Genomic DNA, 17,403 nt, shown 5'->3' on the forward strand with positions numbered 1-17,403 from the left:
TGACATCATCAACGGCAGAATTCTTTAAAAAATGCATTATGCTCGAGCAGCTCTTCCAACTTGCTGCATACTTCATTTCATGTTTCTATTCTCGGTTCCAGCACAGCGACCATATACAGTATAAATATATGGAGCTGTCCAGTGCTGAAAGTAAAATGACCGTAGCACAACAGCTAAGCAACATGCTGCGTTAATGATACATTCCCTAACATACATGTTGAATAAACCCCTCGCCCTTGTCCTAACAGAAAGACGAGAAGAACAGAAAATACAGTATAAATGAAATCCATGCAACATTGAGAAATTATGGATTTTATTTGCTAACATTATCAATTTAACATCGTGGTGCAAGCACAAACACTGCATAAAGCAAAGTCATCAAGTCAGCTCCTGATAAAATAGCACTTTTACTTAGTATATTATAATATGACTGTATCCATTGCATTTTTGGTTACAAGATAACGTTCACAACTGTTAATAAATAACATGAATATTACAATGAATATTACAATATAAATGCCTTCATTTAGAATATTAACAATCTTTTATTACACATTTACAATCCCATTTCCAACTAGTCTCTCACATAAATCTGATGCACACCTTGCAGGAGTAAAACAATACAGCATGTCAATACTAGAGGAATAGGGCAGGTCAGGTAAATGAAACAAAATGTTTTGACAAATCCTAATTTCATAGAAAGTGTTAGTGTTGTGTTTTTCTTCCTGGCCTACATTCAGCTGTGTCACTCCGCTCATCCCGCTGTCCAGTATGTGCAAGAAAATAAAAGTAAAGTAGGAGAAGCTCTGTTCAAGTACAGTCAGAGTTTCAATAACACTTTGAAAATGTAAATGACAAGACTATATTCACTCCATTCTGATTTGCTGGGGGTAGAATAAACATGTTATCCTAAATGGTGAATTGACCTACATAATGTCCGTCTAAAGTATCAACACCACAATGACCTCCACAAATGTTGATGTTTCACTTCCTCTTTTACTATCACATCTCCTGCAAAAAGAAAAAAGACAAAGTATGTGCATCACACCAACGTGTAAAACATCAATCCTAAAATAGTTAAGTGAAATTGGATTTACCTGCACTACAATCCCTTCTACCAGCCTCAGACCCAGGAGTCAAGGGGTGGAGGTTTGCGCTCCACCAGGCCCACTGCAGGTCTTCCAGCCCGCATGAAGTGCTTCCTCTCTGGGATACTCTGCAACCAAATGGAAGAAGTGTTTAGTTAAATCTTGTGAGTCACCATTGAATAACTCCTGACCTTACTGATAGTAAGGTGCTAATCTGTGCAGTGTTACTGACCTGGAGAGGCTCTCTCTCCATCATGTGGCCTGGCCCATCACCCCCTCTGTCACTCTGCTCCACAGGGGAGTATCCATCTGTGGGAAAGACAGAGAGAATACAATAAAGAAAGGCCATTTTACATTCAAATGACAAACAAGGAACAGGCACACCCACACTTATGCTGAAGCTACAGTCTCATGGTGACCTTGATTTCTCTCCATCAGAGGCAGTGTGATGTCATCATAGCCTGACTTTCCGCTCTTAGGTTTTTTGGGCATTCCACTAGTTGTTGGCTGAGAGTAAAAAAGAACGAACACATAGTATGCCATTAGGAACTAATTGTGTCTCATACAGTGCTCAAGTTACAAGTCAATAACAGAGTTGTGTTTGTGCCACCCATTTGGACTGTGTAGTGAATGGGGAATAGAGCCTTTTACAGCATGCCATGCCATACCTTAAAGTGACTCTTGTTCCAGCCTCCCTTGTAGAGACTGTTTCTCAGGTCCTTGTAAGCCCACACTGTCTGCAGGACATGAGATGCTGCTTTGGTCTCCCGCACAGATTGGCTAGCAAAGAAACAACAGAATAAACCAGAGCCAGCATAAATAAGAGCGCACAGCATTGTGGACTGAGCATCTAGCCAATTGAAACCAACACCAAAGATACTATGCTATGAAAATCTACCTTGTCTTGTTGATGGCTACCAGTTTCTGGATGGCGTGACCCTGTATGAGACCATGGGCATTCTCAGGGCTGTCTGAGATCATCTCATGGATAGTGTTCAGAATGGCCACCACTGTGTCCCCTTCCAGGTTCTTGGCTGGCCGCTGCTGACCACAGGGCAGGTTACTGACCAGGTCCCTCATGGCATAGCTCCCTGTGGGGGAAAATACAATTGTAAAATATGTGTGTGTGTGTGTGTGCGTGCGTGCGTGCGTGTCTGTGCGCGTGCATGTACCTATGAGGTCTTTGTTGCGGCGATCTATGGCCAGGTTGCGGAGAGCAATAGCTACAGCCCGGACCACTTTATCACCATCTGAAAGCAGTAGCCCCACCAGGACAGGCAGACCTTTCTCCTTCCTCACTGTGGCCCGGATGTAACTGGACCACTGAGAAAAAGGCACAGAGAGAGACAATAATAGAAGTGTGTAATGTATGACATGTTGTACAGTCCTATTGTGCTATTTATGACTATCTGGATAAGAGCGTCTGCTAAATGACTAAAATGTCAAACGTAATCAACCCTTCACACACAGAGAGCAAGAGAGAGAGCAAGAGAAAGGGGATGAGAAACAAACACTGTGTTCTCCCACAGCCTCAGATCAACTGTTTCCCCGATTGCCCTTCACTCACAGCCCAGTGTCCTGCAGCGAGGTTCTGCAGAGCTCCAGCTGCTGCCTCCAGGGTGTTGTGGTTCTGACTGCGTGTGAGGAGAGACAGGTACAGCCTCACCACCTCTGGCTGGTAAAGCAGCTCCAGACCTACAGAGAGAGGGAGAGAGGGAGCGAGTGAGGGAGGGAACGAGAGAGAGAGAGAGAGAGAGAGAGAGAGAGAGAGAGAGAGAAGCAGCACAGAGAACTCTCAGATATATTGGAACTGATATGATGAGACACAGTGGTTCTCAAGCCACCAGCCTCCAGATGGTTGGATCAGCAACCAGCACTTAAATAGCTATCTTATTTCAGACTTCATAGTGAAACACAGATTAGACCATTCTGTTTGTTTTGACAGCTTGGAGTTTTGAGGCCAAAGTGAGAAGACTCAGAGCAGGATAATATGAAAAATGCAGTGCAGAATCCTATGAAGTCAAAGACAAAATCTCAAAATCTTTGACTCCCAGCACAAAACAGCTGTTCTTTCATAGTCATGATCAGGTTCATGGTCCAGAACCATGGACAGAGCACTGCAAGACACAGATCAAAGATTCACCAGCTATCAGATGCCTCCTCTAGAGAACATGTGTAGGCGTACACAGTTAGGCTATGAAGCGCAAAATTATTATTGGCTTAGTATTTCAGAAAGAATATATAATGTACACAAAATAGATAATACCCCCAATTAAAGCTCAGCCATGTTTATGTGTGTGCATTTGAGATATTCACACTGCTTTGATGTTGAAGGAATATTCTGCCTGGCAAAGGGATTTGGACTATGCTTGATATTACATATGCATAAAGAAAACAAAATGTTTTTTCCAACTCCCAACTTTCACTCAAACACCCCCACTACATTTAAACATGGCTCACTATTATTAACAAATGGGTGCTGCAGGCTCCAACTCTTATCAACTGTCTGAGAGCTCTTTTCTGCTACAAACTGTACCCCTACTCACTTCAACCATATTCACAGACTGTACTATTCTACTAGAGTGAGAGGCTTCTAGCTGCACACACATCCCCAGCTGCCATGCTGGAGTATAGAAGGAGGCTAAATACTCAGGAATTCTCTTACAGGCTGTCCTCCAGAGGCTTTCCATCCATATTCAGCCAGCTGAAGCCGAAGCTGCTGGTAGGCTGCTGCTGGCTGGAGGATTACGTGCTGTCTAATCCTGACCTAGGCCTGTAACCTGCTTATCACAATGATTGCAGCCGCTGGCAGGAGTGTGGGATGGCTCCACAGCTGGGCACACAGGTTCTGTGGAGGGTGTAAGACTTTCTACAGACCTGTATTAGACCTGACTGGCTACACAGGTCCATCCAGCAGTGCCCGTTCCCTGTGTCATCAGTAACCTTCTCACACAAGCTCTGGTGGGCCATAACCAAACCTTCCCTTTGAACCTGTCTGGACTTCTACATCAAAAGACATCAACCATGCCCAGGGAATGATTTTGTATGTATATGTATATTAATGTATCTGATTATATTCAAACCACAGCGCAGACTCCAATGCCATATAAAAGAGAGTTGTATAATCTATTCAGTTATACAACTCTCTTCTTTACTAAGGTATAATCTTCTGTGGGAACTTCTGAATAGAAACCAATGACTAGTTTGTAATCATGTCAACAGTCTGGATATCACACATTATATTTGACATAAAAAAAGACAGCCATAGTGTCTTATCATCACATTATGACACAAAATACATTCAATCTTCCCTTCATTTGACGGTGAATATAAGCTATACTAGCCGTCTACACTGCTCCATCCCCCCACCTCAAACACAAAACACTTTCTGCACAATATAAGTCTCTTGAGTTGCCACAGCAACCACACCAAGCTATTCCATATTGTATTGTATTCATACAGTAACTGACATATGGTGCGTTTGTATGGACCATGTAGTTCTGTCAAAGCATTCAGACATCCTACTGTTATGTCTGAATGTTTTCAATACAATCCAACCACTTCTTGACATTATAACACATTGGGAACTATTCTACATCATGCACAAATACCCTTTACAGATGCCTCATGCCAAGGTTAAGGTTTTGTACACTGTAGGTCTTTGGAATGCTTCTTGAAGTTACGTAAACGCATGTCTTGACTCTTGACCGATCCACAGATCACTAAAGATGCTCCATACCTTTCATTGGTTCTGTGCGTTTTGGTAAATCCAGTGTACCATATTTTTTGTCACTTGGTCCATTTCTCCAGTCTAGACAAAACACACACGCACCCACGCACACACACACACACACACACACACACACACACACACACACACACACACACACACACACATAATAAATAGGAAAGATCAAAACATTGAAAATGTATAGAGACATGACATCTTTTCTGACAATGAGTCAGAAAACCCTAGGTCTTCCATTGAAGCTCAAGTCTCGAGGCAGACAACAGGGCAAGCAACCACAGAGGTCCTGGTTTCTCATAGTTGACAGAACATTATTATGGATTTTCAGATTGTCAAATATCATTCATTCAGACAGACTTACTTTGACTGAACCACTCCTCTTTTGAATGGGGATGGAAGGGAACAAAACAAAATATAAATAAGGAAGACATTAGTATAGCAACACAGAGTACACAACAGAAATCCCACAATTCTACTCCTATTACGTGTTTGGCAAACTACATGAGGTCACGAGGTCAGATTCAACTCACCCTTCGGCTTCTTCCCTCCAAAACAGTCTGCCTCATTCTTTTTCTTCTGGTTCCCTCCTGACCCTGGCACGTGATTGGGCACATGTTCCTGAAATCTCTCTGCCCCCGGCACCTCTTTGTGGACGTGGTAGGAGAGGTTTCTCAGGATGCAGACACAGTTCTCTACCGACTGAGAGAGAGGAGCATAAACAACACAAAGATGCTCATCAAAGACAGCAGATGCATAGAATATAGGGAAGATCTGATTCTCATATGTGGTCCAGAATCCTTTAGGTTAATGTACTGATTCGCACTCCGGCTATAGTGTTTTCGTTGGGGTTAACACGTGCTCAACTGTGTCTGTGTTCACCTTATTGTCGGTCTCCTTGTGGGCGACAGCTGACTGAAGGGCATGGAGGAGTGCATCCACCAGCCCCTCACACTCCCTCAGCCTCTGGCGAGCCTCTGCCCCATCTGAGCTCACATTCCTGGGGGAGCACAGGTCTATTAGTGGAGCGGATGAAGTTAGCATAGCATCGCTATCAGTAACTAATTTACCATTAAGTCCAATTTAGAAACGTCCAATTTAGGGAGCAATGAACCCTCAATAGCTCTTGTGTAAGGTTCCATGATCGTGTCATCTATGTAGCTGCTATACTGTGCCTGAGACATCCTGAGGTGTTCTTGAACACAGTGGTCCACTCTGTCTCCTGGGGTCTGGAGTGCTCAGTAGGGTCTCTCCTCCAGCCAGAGTGGGGGATGATGACCTCATCAGTCAGTGTCTGGAGCCCGTGGTTGATGACCATCATCTTCAGAGGCTCATGAGAGGAGAGGTTCCACAGGGTCCCTATAGGTAAAAGAATACGCGATTTGTCTGAATGCTATATAGAAGGTGTTTGGGTAATCAGGATGAATCCTTTGTCATAGGCTCACTGTACCTGTGACCAGCTCTCTGATCTCCATGTTACTGGACTTTCTCAGCAGTCTGACCAGGGCAGGGATGCCGTCACAGTTCTTGATGGCCACCTTGTTGTGGTGGTCTTTCCCATAGGAGATGTTCCTCAGGGCTCCACAGGCCTTGCGGTGGACCTCGGCTTTAGGGTGGTCCAGGAGCCCCACCAATACTGGAACCCCCTTCAGCTGCCTGACGTCCTGCTTTATGTGGTCGTTCTCGTAGCACAGGTGCTGCAAGTAGGCGGCGGCGTTGGACTTAACCGGGTCCATGGGGTGGCTGAGCATGGTGATGACCTCCCTCAGGTTGGGGTCCCTCCAGCGGGGGTCCTTACGGATGCTGTCTAGGCTGACCATGCTGCAGCGCTTGTGGGGGAACTGTAGCATCTGGGCCCTAGACATGGCCTGGAAGAAGGAGGTGGGGTCCCCATCCACCTGGGACATGAGGGCTTCCTCGTACCCACCTCTGGAGAAATAGAGAGGGAAGGAGGGGTTAAGTGGGGAGGGGGGGCTGAGACAAGGGAAAGAGATAGGCCTATATGTAGACAGAGACAGACAGAAAGCACAGAAAGCAATTGGATGTTATTTGTTGAACAATCACTGTTATTGGCTCTTGTATGTTCTCTGAACAGTTGTGCAAACAGATATTTTATCTCGACAGCTTGAGTTCCAGATAGATGGAGAGAAAGAGAGAGAGCAAAAGATAGATGGGGAAGAAATAGAGTGCCAGAGTGTCCAGAATCCTCTGTAAACAGCTCATTCACAGCTTATGAGCTGAGGAAAGTGCTGCTGTCAGTCAGTAATACAGGTAAAACCTCCTTATTTATTGACTGGTGGCAGGCAGCCTCCTCTGATTGTTACCACCTGCTCCTAAACTGCTGGCCATCTGTCTCGCCCTCCTCACCATGTTGACACCACATGGACTACTGCAGTTAGCATCTCCTACAGCTCAACGCTATGGAATGCAATATGGAAATTCACTAATGTAGTTTCAATCCATACTGAGCTGTGTTGAGTAGTATAGTGTGATTTTCTAGTCTCCTCTTTTTTTTAAGTGTTCATAAGCTACATCATTTTGAGGGTCAGTGTATGATGAAGTGTATTCTACAGTGTTATCTCTTCACTGAAAACAGCATTTATGCTGTGAATGAAGATAATGATAGCGTGTAGGACTCCTGTTCTATTGGTCAGTAGCAAACATTACACAGAATGTGCCCTCATTTTCAAATGACTACTAACACACAGCAAAAATCAATGCCCTGTCTTGAGAAAAGCATTAGCCTTTGTTAAGGGTAAACTAATTTACAGAGAGGGTATTGATATTTGTGCAGCACACATTAAATGTCAGTTTACTACTGTCCATTCTCTGAATGTAAATAACTCCTTTTAATGAGAATAAAGGACTTGACTATGAATCAATAGATTCTGTCACCTACCATAGAGCTGAGATAACAAGGTCACCAGTCTTTTTAGCTTGGATCTGCTGCTAGGGAGTTCTACTGTCATGCAGGTGCCGAACTAGCTAGCCCATATCCTAACCTGGTTCTGGAAGGTTCCATCAGGAGCTCCATGGTAGTGATGGGTCTGAGCTGGTGGATTTCCCCCAGGGTGGCGTAGCTGGAGGTGGGATAGTCAGCCTTGTCCCCTGGTCCTTCCCCCTCGGTCTGGTTGGTCAGGCCCACCTGGCCGTAGTTGTCCCTGGGTAGGGGCAGGGTGTAGTGGCCTCCAGGCTGGGTCTGGTAGTTCCTGGAGGGCCAGTAGGTGTGGAGGGAGCTGTGATGGACACCTCCTCTAGACAGGCTGCCATACCCAGAACACATGTCACCTCCAAGGCCTGGAAAGGGAGGGTCAGGGAGGGTGTAGATGTTGTTCTGCCTCTCAGGGATCTCTGTGTTGGGATCACGGTTGGTGTTGTTGTAGGGAGGGGGGAGAGTGGTGATGGTAGCAGTGGTTGTGATAAGGGGGGTGAGGGACTCAGAGGAGTGTTGGCCGTTGGTCAGGGGGCTGGGCTGCAGAGATGGGTTGCCTGGACCCATGGGAACCTGGGTAACCGGGGGAGGCTGTGGGGCTGGGGGAAGCTGGGGGGTGGGTGTGTCTGGGGTGTTCGGAGTGTCTGCGTGGTCATTCGCCAGTTCCACAGCCTTGAGGTCCTGTAGAGAGGAAGGTACACAGTTCATCTCAATACACCAGTCAGAATGCCTCACTGTGGGATCTAATATTCCATCTCCATCCCAGCCTCAGCCAAGTCTATGAGATGCCATCCTAAAGCTGCACTCACTGCCTCAAATAACCACAACCACATTTATCAATACTACTACAGCACTTCTACAACTACCACCAAATCTACTACGAACTTTTTCCCCAACAGCAGAGAGCACAACATGGCACAGTTTGATAGACATTTAACCCTACATTAAACAAAACAAAAATCCCCCACAAGCTCTTGTCTCATATTATCCATAATTTTTATTACAACAGATTCCTGGCTTTGAGCTAGGCCAGTAGATAATGAATTCTGCTTGGCTGCCAGTGAATCATGTATTTCCCCAGTTGGAAATTAGTTTAGATTGGACTGTGATGAAACAAGCTGAGGTCCAGCTACTGTTGAGTACTAGAGTAAATTGCAGGAAATTAAAATGGTCTGTTTGATGGAAGTGGATTTTGATGTTAACAGTTTCACAACCACCAAGGTCAACATGCGATCTGTGTTTTTATCTTGCGCAACTATGAATATGATGTAAATATGTATGAAGTCAGATGACTCAAATAGTCTAATGAATAGTATTGTGGAAATAGTACCCACAAGCCATTCTCTACACTAGGAAAAGCTTTGTGGCGTTCTCTGGCCCTGAGATACAATAGTGTTAGCTGCTACTTCCCCAAGGGAAATTCTGGCAGCCTGGCACAATACAGCCTTCAGTTCAAAAAGCTGTCTGAGGCCATTAGATTTACATTCTGGCGGATGGCTCAGATTAAAAACACATCATGGTTCACCACGGCTGCAGATGTATTACACAGTATAGTTTATTATTATTTCCCATTGGTCTGACATAAATCATAATACACAGGGATGGTGTTTTATTGGAGATATAATGAAGGATTCATCCTTGCTTCAGATTACAGTAGAGAATGCTTACAGTATGATCCTGGGAGAGATGTACTGTAGAGATCAACTGGCTGAGGTTAGATGATGACTGTAATTCAAGTAAATATTCCATAGGGGATAAATATATTAAAGACTGGGAACCTCTGTGTGTTGTGGTGCCTCTGTCTCTGTAGTGGAGCTGCCATTGGTGGAGGTGACAATGGAGGAGTTGGAGGTGGGTGTGTCCAGGTCATCGTCTGCCAGCTCCACCTGTGACTCCTTGGGCTCCAGGGTCATGGCCGCCAGTGATGAAGGCCCCTCTGGGATCTGCTCCTACACAACAGGGGAAAGAGTTACAGTTGAAGTCGGAAGTTTACATACACTTAGATTGGATTAATTAAAACTCGTTTTTCAACCACTCCACAAATGTCTTGTTAACAAACTATAGTTTTGGCAAGTCGGTTAGGACATCTACTTTGTGCATGACACAAGTAATTTTTCCAACAACTGTTTACAGACAGATTATTTCACTTATAATTCACTGTATCACAATTCCTGTGGGTCAGAAGTTTACATACAGTAAGTTGACTGTGCCTTTAAACAGCTTGGAACATTCCAGAAAATGTCATGGCTTTAGAAGCTTCTGATAGGCTAATTGACATCATTTGAGTCAATTGGAGGTGTACCTTTGGATGTATTTCAAGGCCTACCTTCAAACTCAGTGCCTCTTTGCTTGACATCAGGGGAAAATCAAAAGAAATCAGCCAAGACCTCTGAAAAAACATTGTAGACCTCCAAAAGTCTGGTTCATCCTTGGGAGCAATTTCCAAATGCCTGAAGGTACCACATTCATCTGTACAAACAATAGTATGCAAGTATAAACACAATGGGACCACGCAGCCGTCATACCGCTCAGGAAGGAGACGCGTTCTGTCTCCTAGAGATGAACGTACTTTGGTGCGAAAAGTGCAAATAAATCCCAGAACAACAGCAAAGGACCTTGTGACCTTGTGTTCAGTAAAACGTGTCCTATATCAACATAACCTGAAAGGCCGCTCAGCAAGGAAGAAGCCACTGCTCCAAAACCGCCATAAAAAAGCCAGACTACGGTTTGCAACTGCACATGGGGACAAACATCGTACTTTTTGGAGAAATGTCCTCTGGTCTGATGAAACAAATATAGAACTGTTTGGCCATAATGACCATCGTTATGTTTGGAGGAAAAAGGGGAACACTTGCAAGCCGAAGAACACCATCCCAACTGTGAAGCACGGGGGTGGCAGCATCATGCTGTGGGGGTACTTTGCTGCAGGAGGGACTGGTGCACTTCACAAAATAGATGGCATCATGAGGAAGGAAAATGATGTGGATATATTGAAGCAACATCTCAAGACATCAGTCAGCAAGTTAAAAATGGGTCTTCCAAATGGACAATGACCCCAAGCATGCTTCTAAAGTTGTGGCAAAATGGCTTAAGGCCAACACAGTCAAGGTATTGGAGTGGCCATCACAAAGCCCTGACCTCAATCCTATAGAACATTTGTGGGCAAAACTGAAAAAGCATGTGCGAGCAAGGAGGCCTACAAACCTGATTCGGTTACACCAGCTCTGTCAGGAGGAATGGGCCAAAACTCACCCAACTTATTGTGGGAAGCTTGTGGAAGGCTACCCGAAACGTTTGACCCAAGTTTTAAACAATTTAAAGGCAATGCTACCAAATACTAATTGAGTGTATGTAAACTTCTGACCTCGCAATGTGATGAAAGAAATAAAAGCTGAAATAAATCATTCTCTCTACTATTATTCTGACATTTCACATTCATAAAATAAAGTGGTCATCCTAACTGACCTAAGACAGAGAATTTGTACTAGGATTAAATGTCAGGAATTGTGAAAAACTGAGTTTAAATGTATTTGGCTAAGGTGTACGTAAACCTCCGACTTCAACTGTAGATACACACTCCTACACACCAGGCAAGCACATCGTACAGGGTAGAGGGTTAGATACATACTCCTACTACAGACCAAGTACAGGGTCAAGAGTTTGATACACAGCAAAGGGAAGCGATTTAGTTAGACATCCTACTCCTACAGATGAAGTGTAGGAGAGAAAGTTTCACAGAGAAAGAGAGTGAGAGAGTGAGAGAGCGAGAGAAAGAGAGAGAGCAAGAGGGGAGAGAGAGAGAGAGTGAGAGAGCGAGAGAAAGAGAGAGAGCAAGAGGGGAGAGAGAGAGAGAGAGAGAGAGAGAGAGAGAGAGAGAGAGAGAGAGAGAGAGAGAGCGAGAGAGAGAGAGAGAGAGAGAGAGAGAGAGAGAGAGAGAGAGAGAGAGAGAGAGAGAAGGAGAGGGAGAGAGAGAGAGAGAGAGAGAGAGAGAGAGAGAGAGAGAAGGAGAGGGAGAGTGCCCAGTATCCTTTGTAAAGAGAGGGAGAAATAAAGACATAAACTAAAGGTGACAGGCCGGTGAGAGCAGGAGAGGGTATTATCTAAATGTGAGAATGAGCTCCACCTGTTTAATTAAAGCAGCGTTGGTTTGACCTCTCTTGAGACTCTCTCACCCCGTTGACCAATCTGCTGCTGCCGTTCTGTTGACCTTTCACTTCCCCTGCTGACTGCTCTCAAATTGTTAATTTTTATGCCATCTCTTTTAAACACCCACCTCATAGTAATGCCACAAAGCTATTCAGCCCTTCCATACTGATGTGTGGCCATGTGTGGGGAATGGCAAAGAGGAGAGCAGGCTGTTGTAATTGTGGAGGTTTAGGTGCTGAGAGACTTGATTTGTTAAAAGAGTAACGGTGCCATTATGTGGATTAATGAGGAGGAATGGTTTGGCATAAGTACTGAGATATAACAATGTCCTGTCTTTAATCAGCCCTCTCCAGCAGCTAGCCTGAGACACACAGGGTAATTTAGTGATTTATGCTTATTTATTTCAAGAAGAAGCTAACTTGTTGTTTTCCTCAAAGGAATTCATTTCCCCAAACTAGGGATTTATTGAATATAAAACATAAACAACTTAAAATGGCTCTATCAAAAGACTAAAGAGGCATAAAATATGAACAAAACAACCCATAATTAATGCTGACATGCTTTTGCATACTAAATAGTGTTTAGACAAGGAAGATTCTGTTTTGATCACATACTAATACCCAAGGGTGTCTGAATCTGAGATCTTAGTCAATATGTTAATGATTAGAACCACATTCACCATAAGGGAGAATATTGATTTATGTGCCAATATCTCTTGCAAGCCAGCAGATAATCTGACATAAAATTAAATGCATCATATCTCACCATTCTAAATGAAAGTGCTCTCAATCTTACTGTGCAGGAACAAATTAAAATATCAGGTTGCCTGTAAGGGCTCGATTCAATCCGTATCGCGGAAGATCAGTGCTATAGTACGATTGAAATTTAAAGGTGATATTTCCGATTGAGGTGACATGTGTAGGGTTTACCATGAATGCAGTTTCTACGAACGTGTGAAGATTGCCTTTAAATTCCAATCTCGCTATAGCGCTGAACTTCAACGATATGGATTGAATCGAGCCCTTACTGAAACATACTGTAGATATAACTGAATTCAACAGTATTCCAACTTCATTGAATCCAAAGTAAATAGTAGGGGCCTGAATGTAAAATAGTCCTTGGAATCTGGAGCTATAAAACTCATTAATGTGATGGGAGAGCTGATTCACTCGCAGCCTCCATTTCCAAACATAATGTCCTCATCTTCATGAAAATACATCTGTCAGAGTAGAGAGAAAGAAGGAGAGATGAAAGCCCAATGATCGACACACAGCAGAGAGAGAGAGAGAGAGAGAGAGAGAGAGAGAGAGAGAGAGAGAGAGAGAGAGAGAGAGAGAGAGAGAGAGAGAGAGAGAGAGAGAGAGAGAGAGAGAGAGAAAGAGAAAGAGAGAAGGAGATGGTGCAGTTTTAAACAGCCCTGGTGGGATAAATGATTGGAGGTATTGTAAAGCAGAGATAAATAAATAACTAGCTGGCTAAAGGCAGGGTGTCTCTGTTCTCTAAGGAAGGCTTGATGGAAGGATTGAGGGATGGTAATAGGGTTTGATAGAGGCAAAGAGGCAAAGAGGGATGGATAGTGAGGTTAGGAACTTGTGAGAAAATCACACCTGGCCCTGTTTTTAGATTAGTCTTCCAACCGATTCAGAGCCTTCCAACACTGTGAAACATCCCTCCCAACAGCCACCAATCAGCATCAAACACTCATGCGTCCATAAAATATGTTCCTCCATCACATCAACCAAATATCCTCATATGTCTACAGGCTGTATTTGCTGCTGTTTACAAATGAGATGCTGTAGATAGACGTTAGAGGCACTGAAGCAGGGGACAAAGTGACACGATTAGTGTCTTGTTCCAGCCAACTGTCAAATCAAGGCTGACTGCACCACATTATAGTGGAAAGGCCAACAGTCTGATCTTCTGCTGAGTGAGTTCAAATTTAGTGGCCGGCTCAAGGGCACTCCAGATGCAAGCCACATTTAATACTTGTCACAAGCTCATTATTATAGATGAATCATGCAGAGGAGGGAGAAAATGCATGCCCTCTATCTCGATATTAATGCAGATCAGAGGAGAAGCTGCGATCCTGTTGGAATTACCACTGACAATGCAGTCAATTTGTCTTCATCAGATAGAGAGAGAAATGTGTATCGCTCCAGTACTTGATGTGAAATGACTATGTGCACAAAATTGTGGTACACACCGAGCAATAATCTGCCACAACAGACCCACTCCCAGGGTGCCGAATTAGAGGGTCAAGAAGTTGGCTTGTTTTTGTTTTGTTGTCAAGATGTGGGAGTAAAACATTCTCTGTCCACAGTACCCAAATACAGCATTGTCCACTCACAGCAGCCTCAGAGATGTATAAGACACTGTAACTAGGCATTACAGCATGACGACATCAGGATATCCCATCTCATTCACCGCTGTGCCAAGACTCATTTCCATTGAGAATGAGGACACCGCTCATCCCTTGTCTTTGTCTGTGCAGGATGCAGGACAAACAGTTAAATACTGCATGGTCATATTTAATGTCATTCTAACGTCCAGTGGCTAGCTGGTGATGTGCTGGGTGATAAAAGCGTATGCAGCAGCAGCATATTCCCCTGTGGGTGGTTTTCACTCAGCCTCCTCTCATCATGTTACCATGATTGACAGCCTCTCCATATGTCCTGCAGCATACACACTGAACAGAGGTGTTAAGAGCATGTCCCTGAGCACACACAAGTAGACTGCAACACACTGATCTGAGAGCAGAAAATAACGCTTTCCCTTTCATACTACAAGAGAAGAGTTATAGCTTACCGAATAGAATAGAATAGAATAGAATAGAGAACAGCTGTGGATGGGGATCCTGTTGGAAAAGCGTCGGCGGGAAAAGAGGGAGGGTAGTGAAGACAAATACGAAATCAAAACACTTACCTCTTTCACCTCTGCAGGCATTGCCAAATCCCTTTGATTAGCTTTCCTACCAGATGATGGACAGAATCAGTCCCCAGTGAGAAGAGAGCACTGCGTCTGTTTCCCTCCTTTTGCTATTTTCTCCCTTGACTTTTCTCTTTCGCTGCGAGCGTGGAGGCAGTTCAGACATGAGCAGCCATCCGTCCTCCTGGGCTCTCACTAACGCACGTACGTGCACGCAGGCACACACACTCACTCACTCGCTCTCTCTCACACACACACAAACACGTACTCTCACACATTCACACAGTGAGCTCAGATTAATTCTGCACTCTCCCTCATGAAAGAGATGCTGAATCAACAACAAAAAACAGGCAACCTCATCATTACACACCCCTCTCTGCTGTCATATAAACAGCCGTATCCAAGATCTAGGTTAGCAGCAAGATGCTGGTTAAATCAAAATAAAATAAATACTGCTGAACCCTATAAGAAAAGGGGTGAGTATATCCAGTTAGTGGAAAGCCCAGCAATCTGTGTGCTTTCTCCCCAGTAGCCTGCTTCTCTCACTCACACATACACACACACTCACACACACACACAGTTCCCTCTGGGCTGGCAAACAGATGCAGCTGGAGCAGGGAGAAGGCTGCACTAGCCCAGCCCTGTCACCCATGTGCAGGACAGAGGGAGGGAGGGAGGGAGGGAGGGAGAGAAGGATGGAGGGATGGAGGAGAGGAGGAGAGGAAGGTAAAGGGTGCAGCAGGCAAAGAGAGGCTACCCTGCATACTGAGAAACAGCCTCGAATAAAACTAGACATTTGCATGCAATTAAATGATACAACATGACATTTGAATATTAAACCCACTCATCTAAAGAGACACTAACATCTAATCATTACCCTATAGTGATCTGTGAAAACATACCTGGCACCGTTGAGTGATGTAAGCTCCTACTCATGCTCTGTGAATTGCAAATCCAAAACAGAAAGCTAGACATAGTGCAAAAAGAGACAAACGTTAGACTAAATGGTGATGGTCTAATTACTACTTGCTCAAAATGTTCACCATTGATTTGAATCTTACAGTAATAGGATGGCTTATGAATGACCGCCTCAAAAAACACAGATGTAAATACAAGAGGGACAGCTAGTAATAAACAACATGCCTTTAGACCTACACAAAAGCATGTCCATGCATCCCACACAGAAACACTGTATGGATGGTATGTACAGTACATTGTACAGTACAATGATAATGTGCTCAAATTGACACGCATTCTGTCATGCTCAGCATTACATTCCTCCACATGCACTCATTCCCACATTCTCTCTATCACACAGACACATTCCCTTTCATCCCTTCTAAACCCTCCTCCCCCCACTGCCCCCATCCACCTCTGTGAAAGTCTGATGTGACCGAGGCTAATTCATTAGCAGAATTAACACGGAGGACCCGCTGGCTTCACAGCACAGCTAGTTTAATAAGCAGAGCAGTTAACGTCTAAGGACAGCTCAAATACACAATTATAAGCTGAATTGGTACATTGTTGATGACACAGCAGCAGCATAGTCCAATTAAATTAAGCCACATCTGGAAATACCAATAAAGGTCAACAATGAGCTGTAACACGGGACAATGTTCTATATTCAGTCAGGAAATTCCCCCTGAAGCAGACAGTCCAACAAAGGGCAGAGTGGATGTTGAAGTTTTATAGATAATAAATGAGATACAAGTCTCTTTGAATTGTGATAAATAATGGATGTAAACCAGAGCCCACCAGAGAGCTGAACTACACAGGGTGTTATGATTTATACTGATCCTTCCTGTCAGGTGGCACCACAGGAAACGCTTAATCATAAACAGCCCAGGGAGGAAACGCATCAGCGGCACGGGAATCTGAACCTGGCAATCAGCAAGGCACTGAAGACCTGATGGATGGGGCATATCAATTAGGAGGAGAGTGTGTGTGTGTGTGCGTGCGTGCGTGCGTGCGTGCGTCTGATATAACTTTAACACCATTGGTCGGCCAAACATAACCACAACATCGTATAAGATGGCGCTATTCTGACACCAGAATCTGCTCCACTTCACACACTCAATGAACCACAAACCCTCCTCTTCACAGCAGCCTTCCTCATTACCATTTTACCCCAGGCTACAGAAACAGCGAGGAGAGAGAGAGGGAGGGATAGATGCGGGGGTAAGAGAGAGAGAGAGAGAGAGAGAGAGAGAGAGAGAGAGAGAGAGAGAGAGAGAGAGAGAGAGAGAGAGAGAGAGAGAGAGAGAGAGAGGGAGAAAGAGAGAGAGCGAGAGAGAGAGGGGGGGTGGGTGAGAGAGAGAGAGAGAGAGAGAGAGAGAGAGAGAGAGAGAGAGAGAGAGAGAGAGAGAGAGAGAGAAAGAGAGGGAGCGAGAGAGAGAAAGGGAGAGAGAGAGAGAGAGAGAGAGGGGGGAGTGGGTGAGAGAGAGAGAAAGAGAGAGAGAGAGAGAGAGAGAGAGAGAGAGAGAGAGAGAGAGAGAGTGGAAGGGAGGGAAACAGAGTACCAAAACTACATAAAAACCAGCAGCTCAGAGGTCTGCAACTGGGCCAAA

The 17,403-nt window shown here is 44.5% G+C and overlaps 1 protein-coding gene across 2 annotated transcripts; it reads right to left on the bottom strand.

The window, feature by feature from the left end:
* Positions 1-296: 296 nt before the first annotated feature.
* On the bottom strand, positions 297-15,416 carry LOC121582177 (armadillo repeat protein deleted in velo-cardio-facial syndrome). Of its 2 annotated transcripts, XM_041897803.2 has the most exons (17): positions 14,834-15,416; positions 9,544-9,714; positions 7,836-8,446; positions 6,284-6,762; positions 6,009-6,192; positions 5,716-5,833; positions 5,367-5,535; positions 5,198-5,215; positions 4,828-4,899; positions 2,656-2,783; positions 2,261-2,411; positions 1,987-2,179; positions 1,757-1,868; positions 1,508-1,595; positions 1,321-1,397; positions 1,098-1,216; positions 297-1,011 (listed from the first exon to the last, which is right to left on the bottom strand). In XM_041897803.2, the coding sequence occupies exons 1-16, from the start codon at positions 14,852-14,854 to the stop codon at positions 1,124-1,126; spliced, it is 2,685 nt and encodes an 894-aa protein (XP_041753737.2). In that variant the 5' UTR covers positions 14,855-15,416; the 3' UTR covers positions 297-1,011; positions 1,098-1,123. The 2 variants fall into 2 exon arrangements, 1 of the variants encoding a protein (XP_041753737.2); XR_006661798.1 differs by lacking the exon at positions 297-1,011 and having other exon boundaries at positions 1,202-1,216; positions 1,477-1,595.
* Positions 15,417-17,403: the final 1,987 nt, after the last annotated feature.

This window comes from Coregonus clupeaformis, chromosome 15 (assembly GCF_020615455.1).
Source record: "Coregonus clupeaformis isolate EN_2021a chromosome 15, ASM2061545v1, whole genome shotgun sequence".
NCBI lineage: Eukaryota > Metazoa > Chordata > Actinopteri > Salmoniformes > Salmonidae > Coregonus > Coregonus clupeaformis.

Excerpts from the sequence above, each read along its gene's own strand:
- LOC121582177 (XM_041897803.2), bottom strand. The coding sequence starts at position 14,854 with ATGCCTGCAGAGGTGAAAGAG. Across the intron at positions 5,834-6,008 it reads AACACCTCAGGATGTCTCAG|GAATGTGAGCTCAGATGGGG; the intron begins GCACAGTATAGC and ends GTGCTCCCCCAG. Across the intron at positions 1,596-1,756 it reads GGAACAAGAGTCACTTTAAG|CCAACAACTAGTGGAATGCC; the intron begins GTATGGCATGGC and ends TTTTACTCTCAG.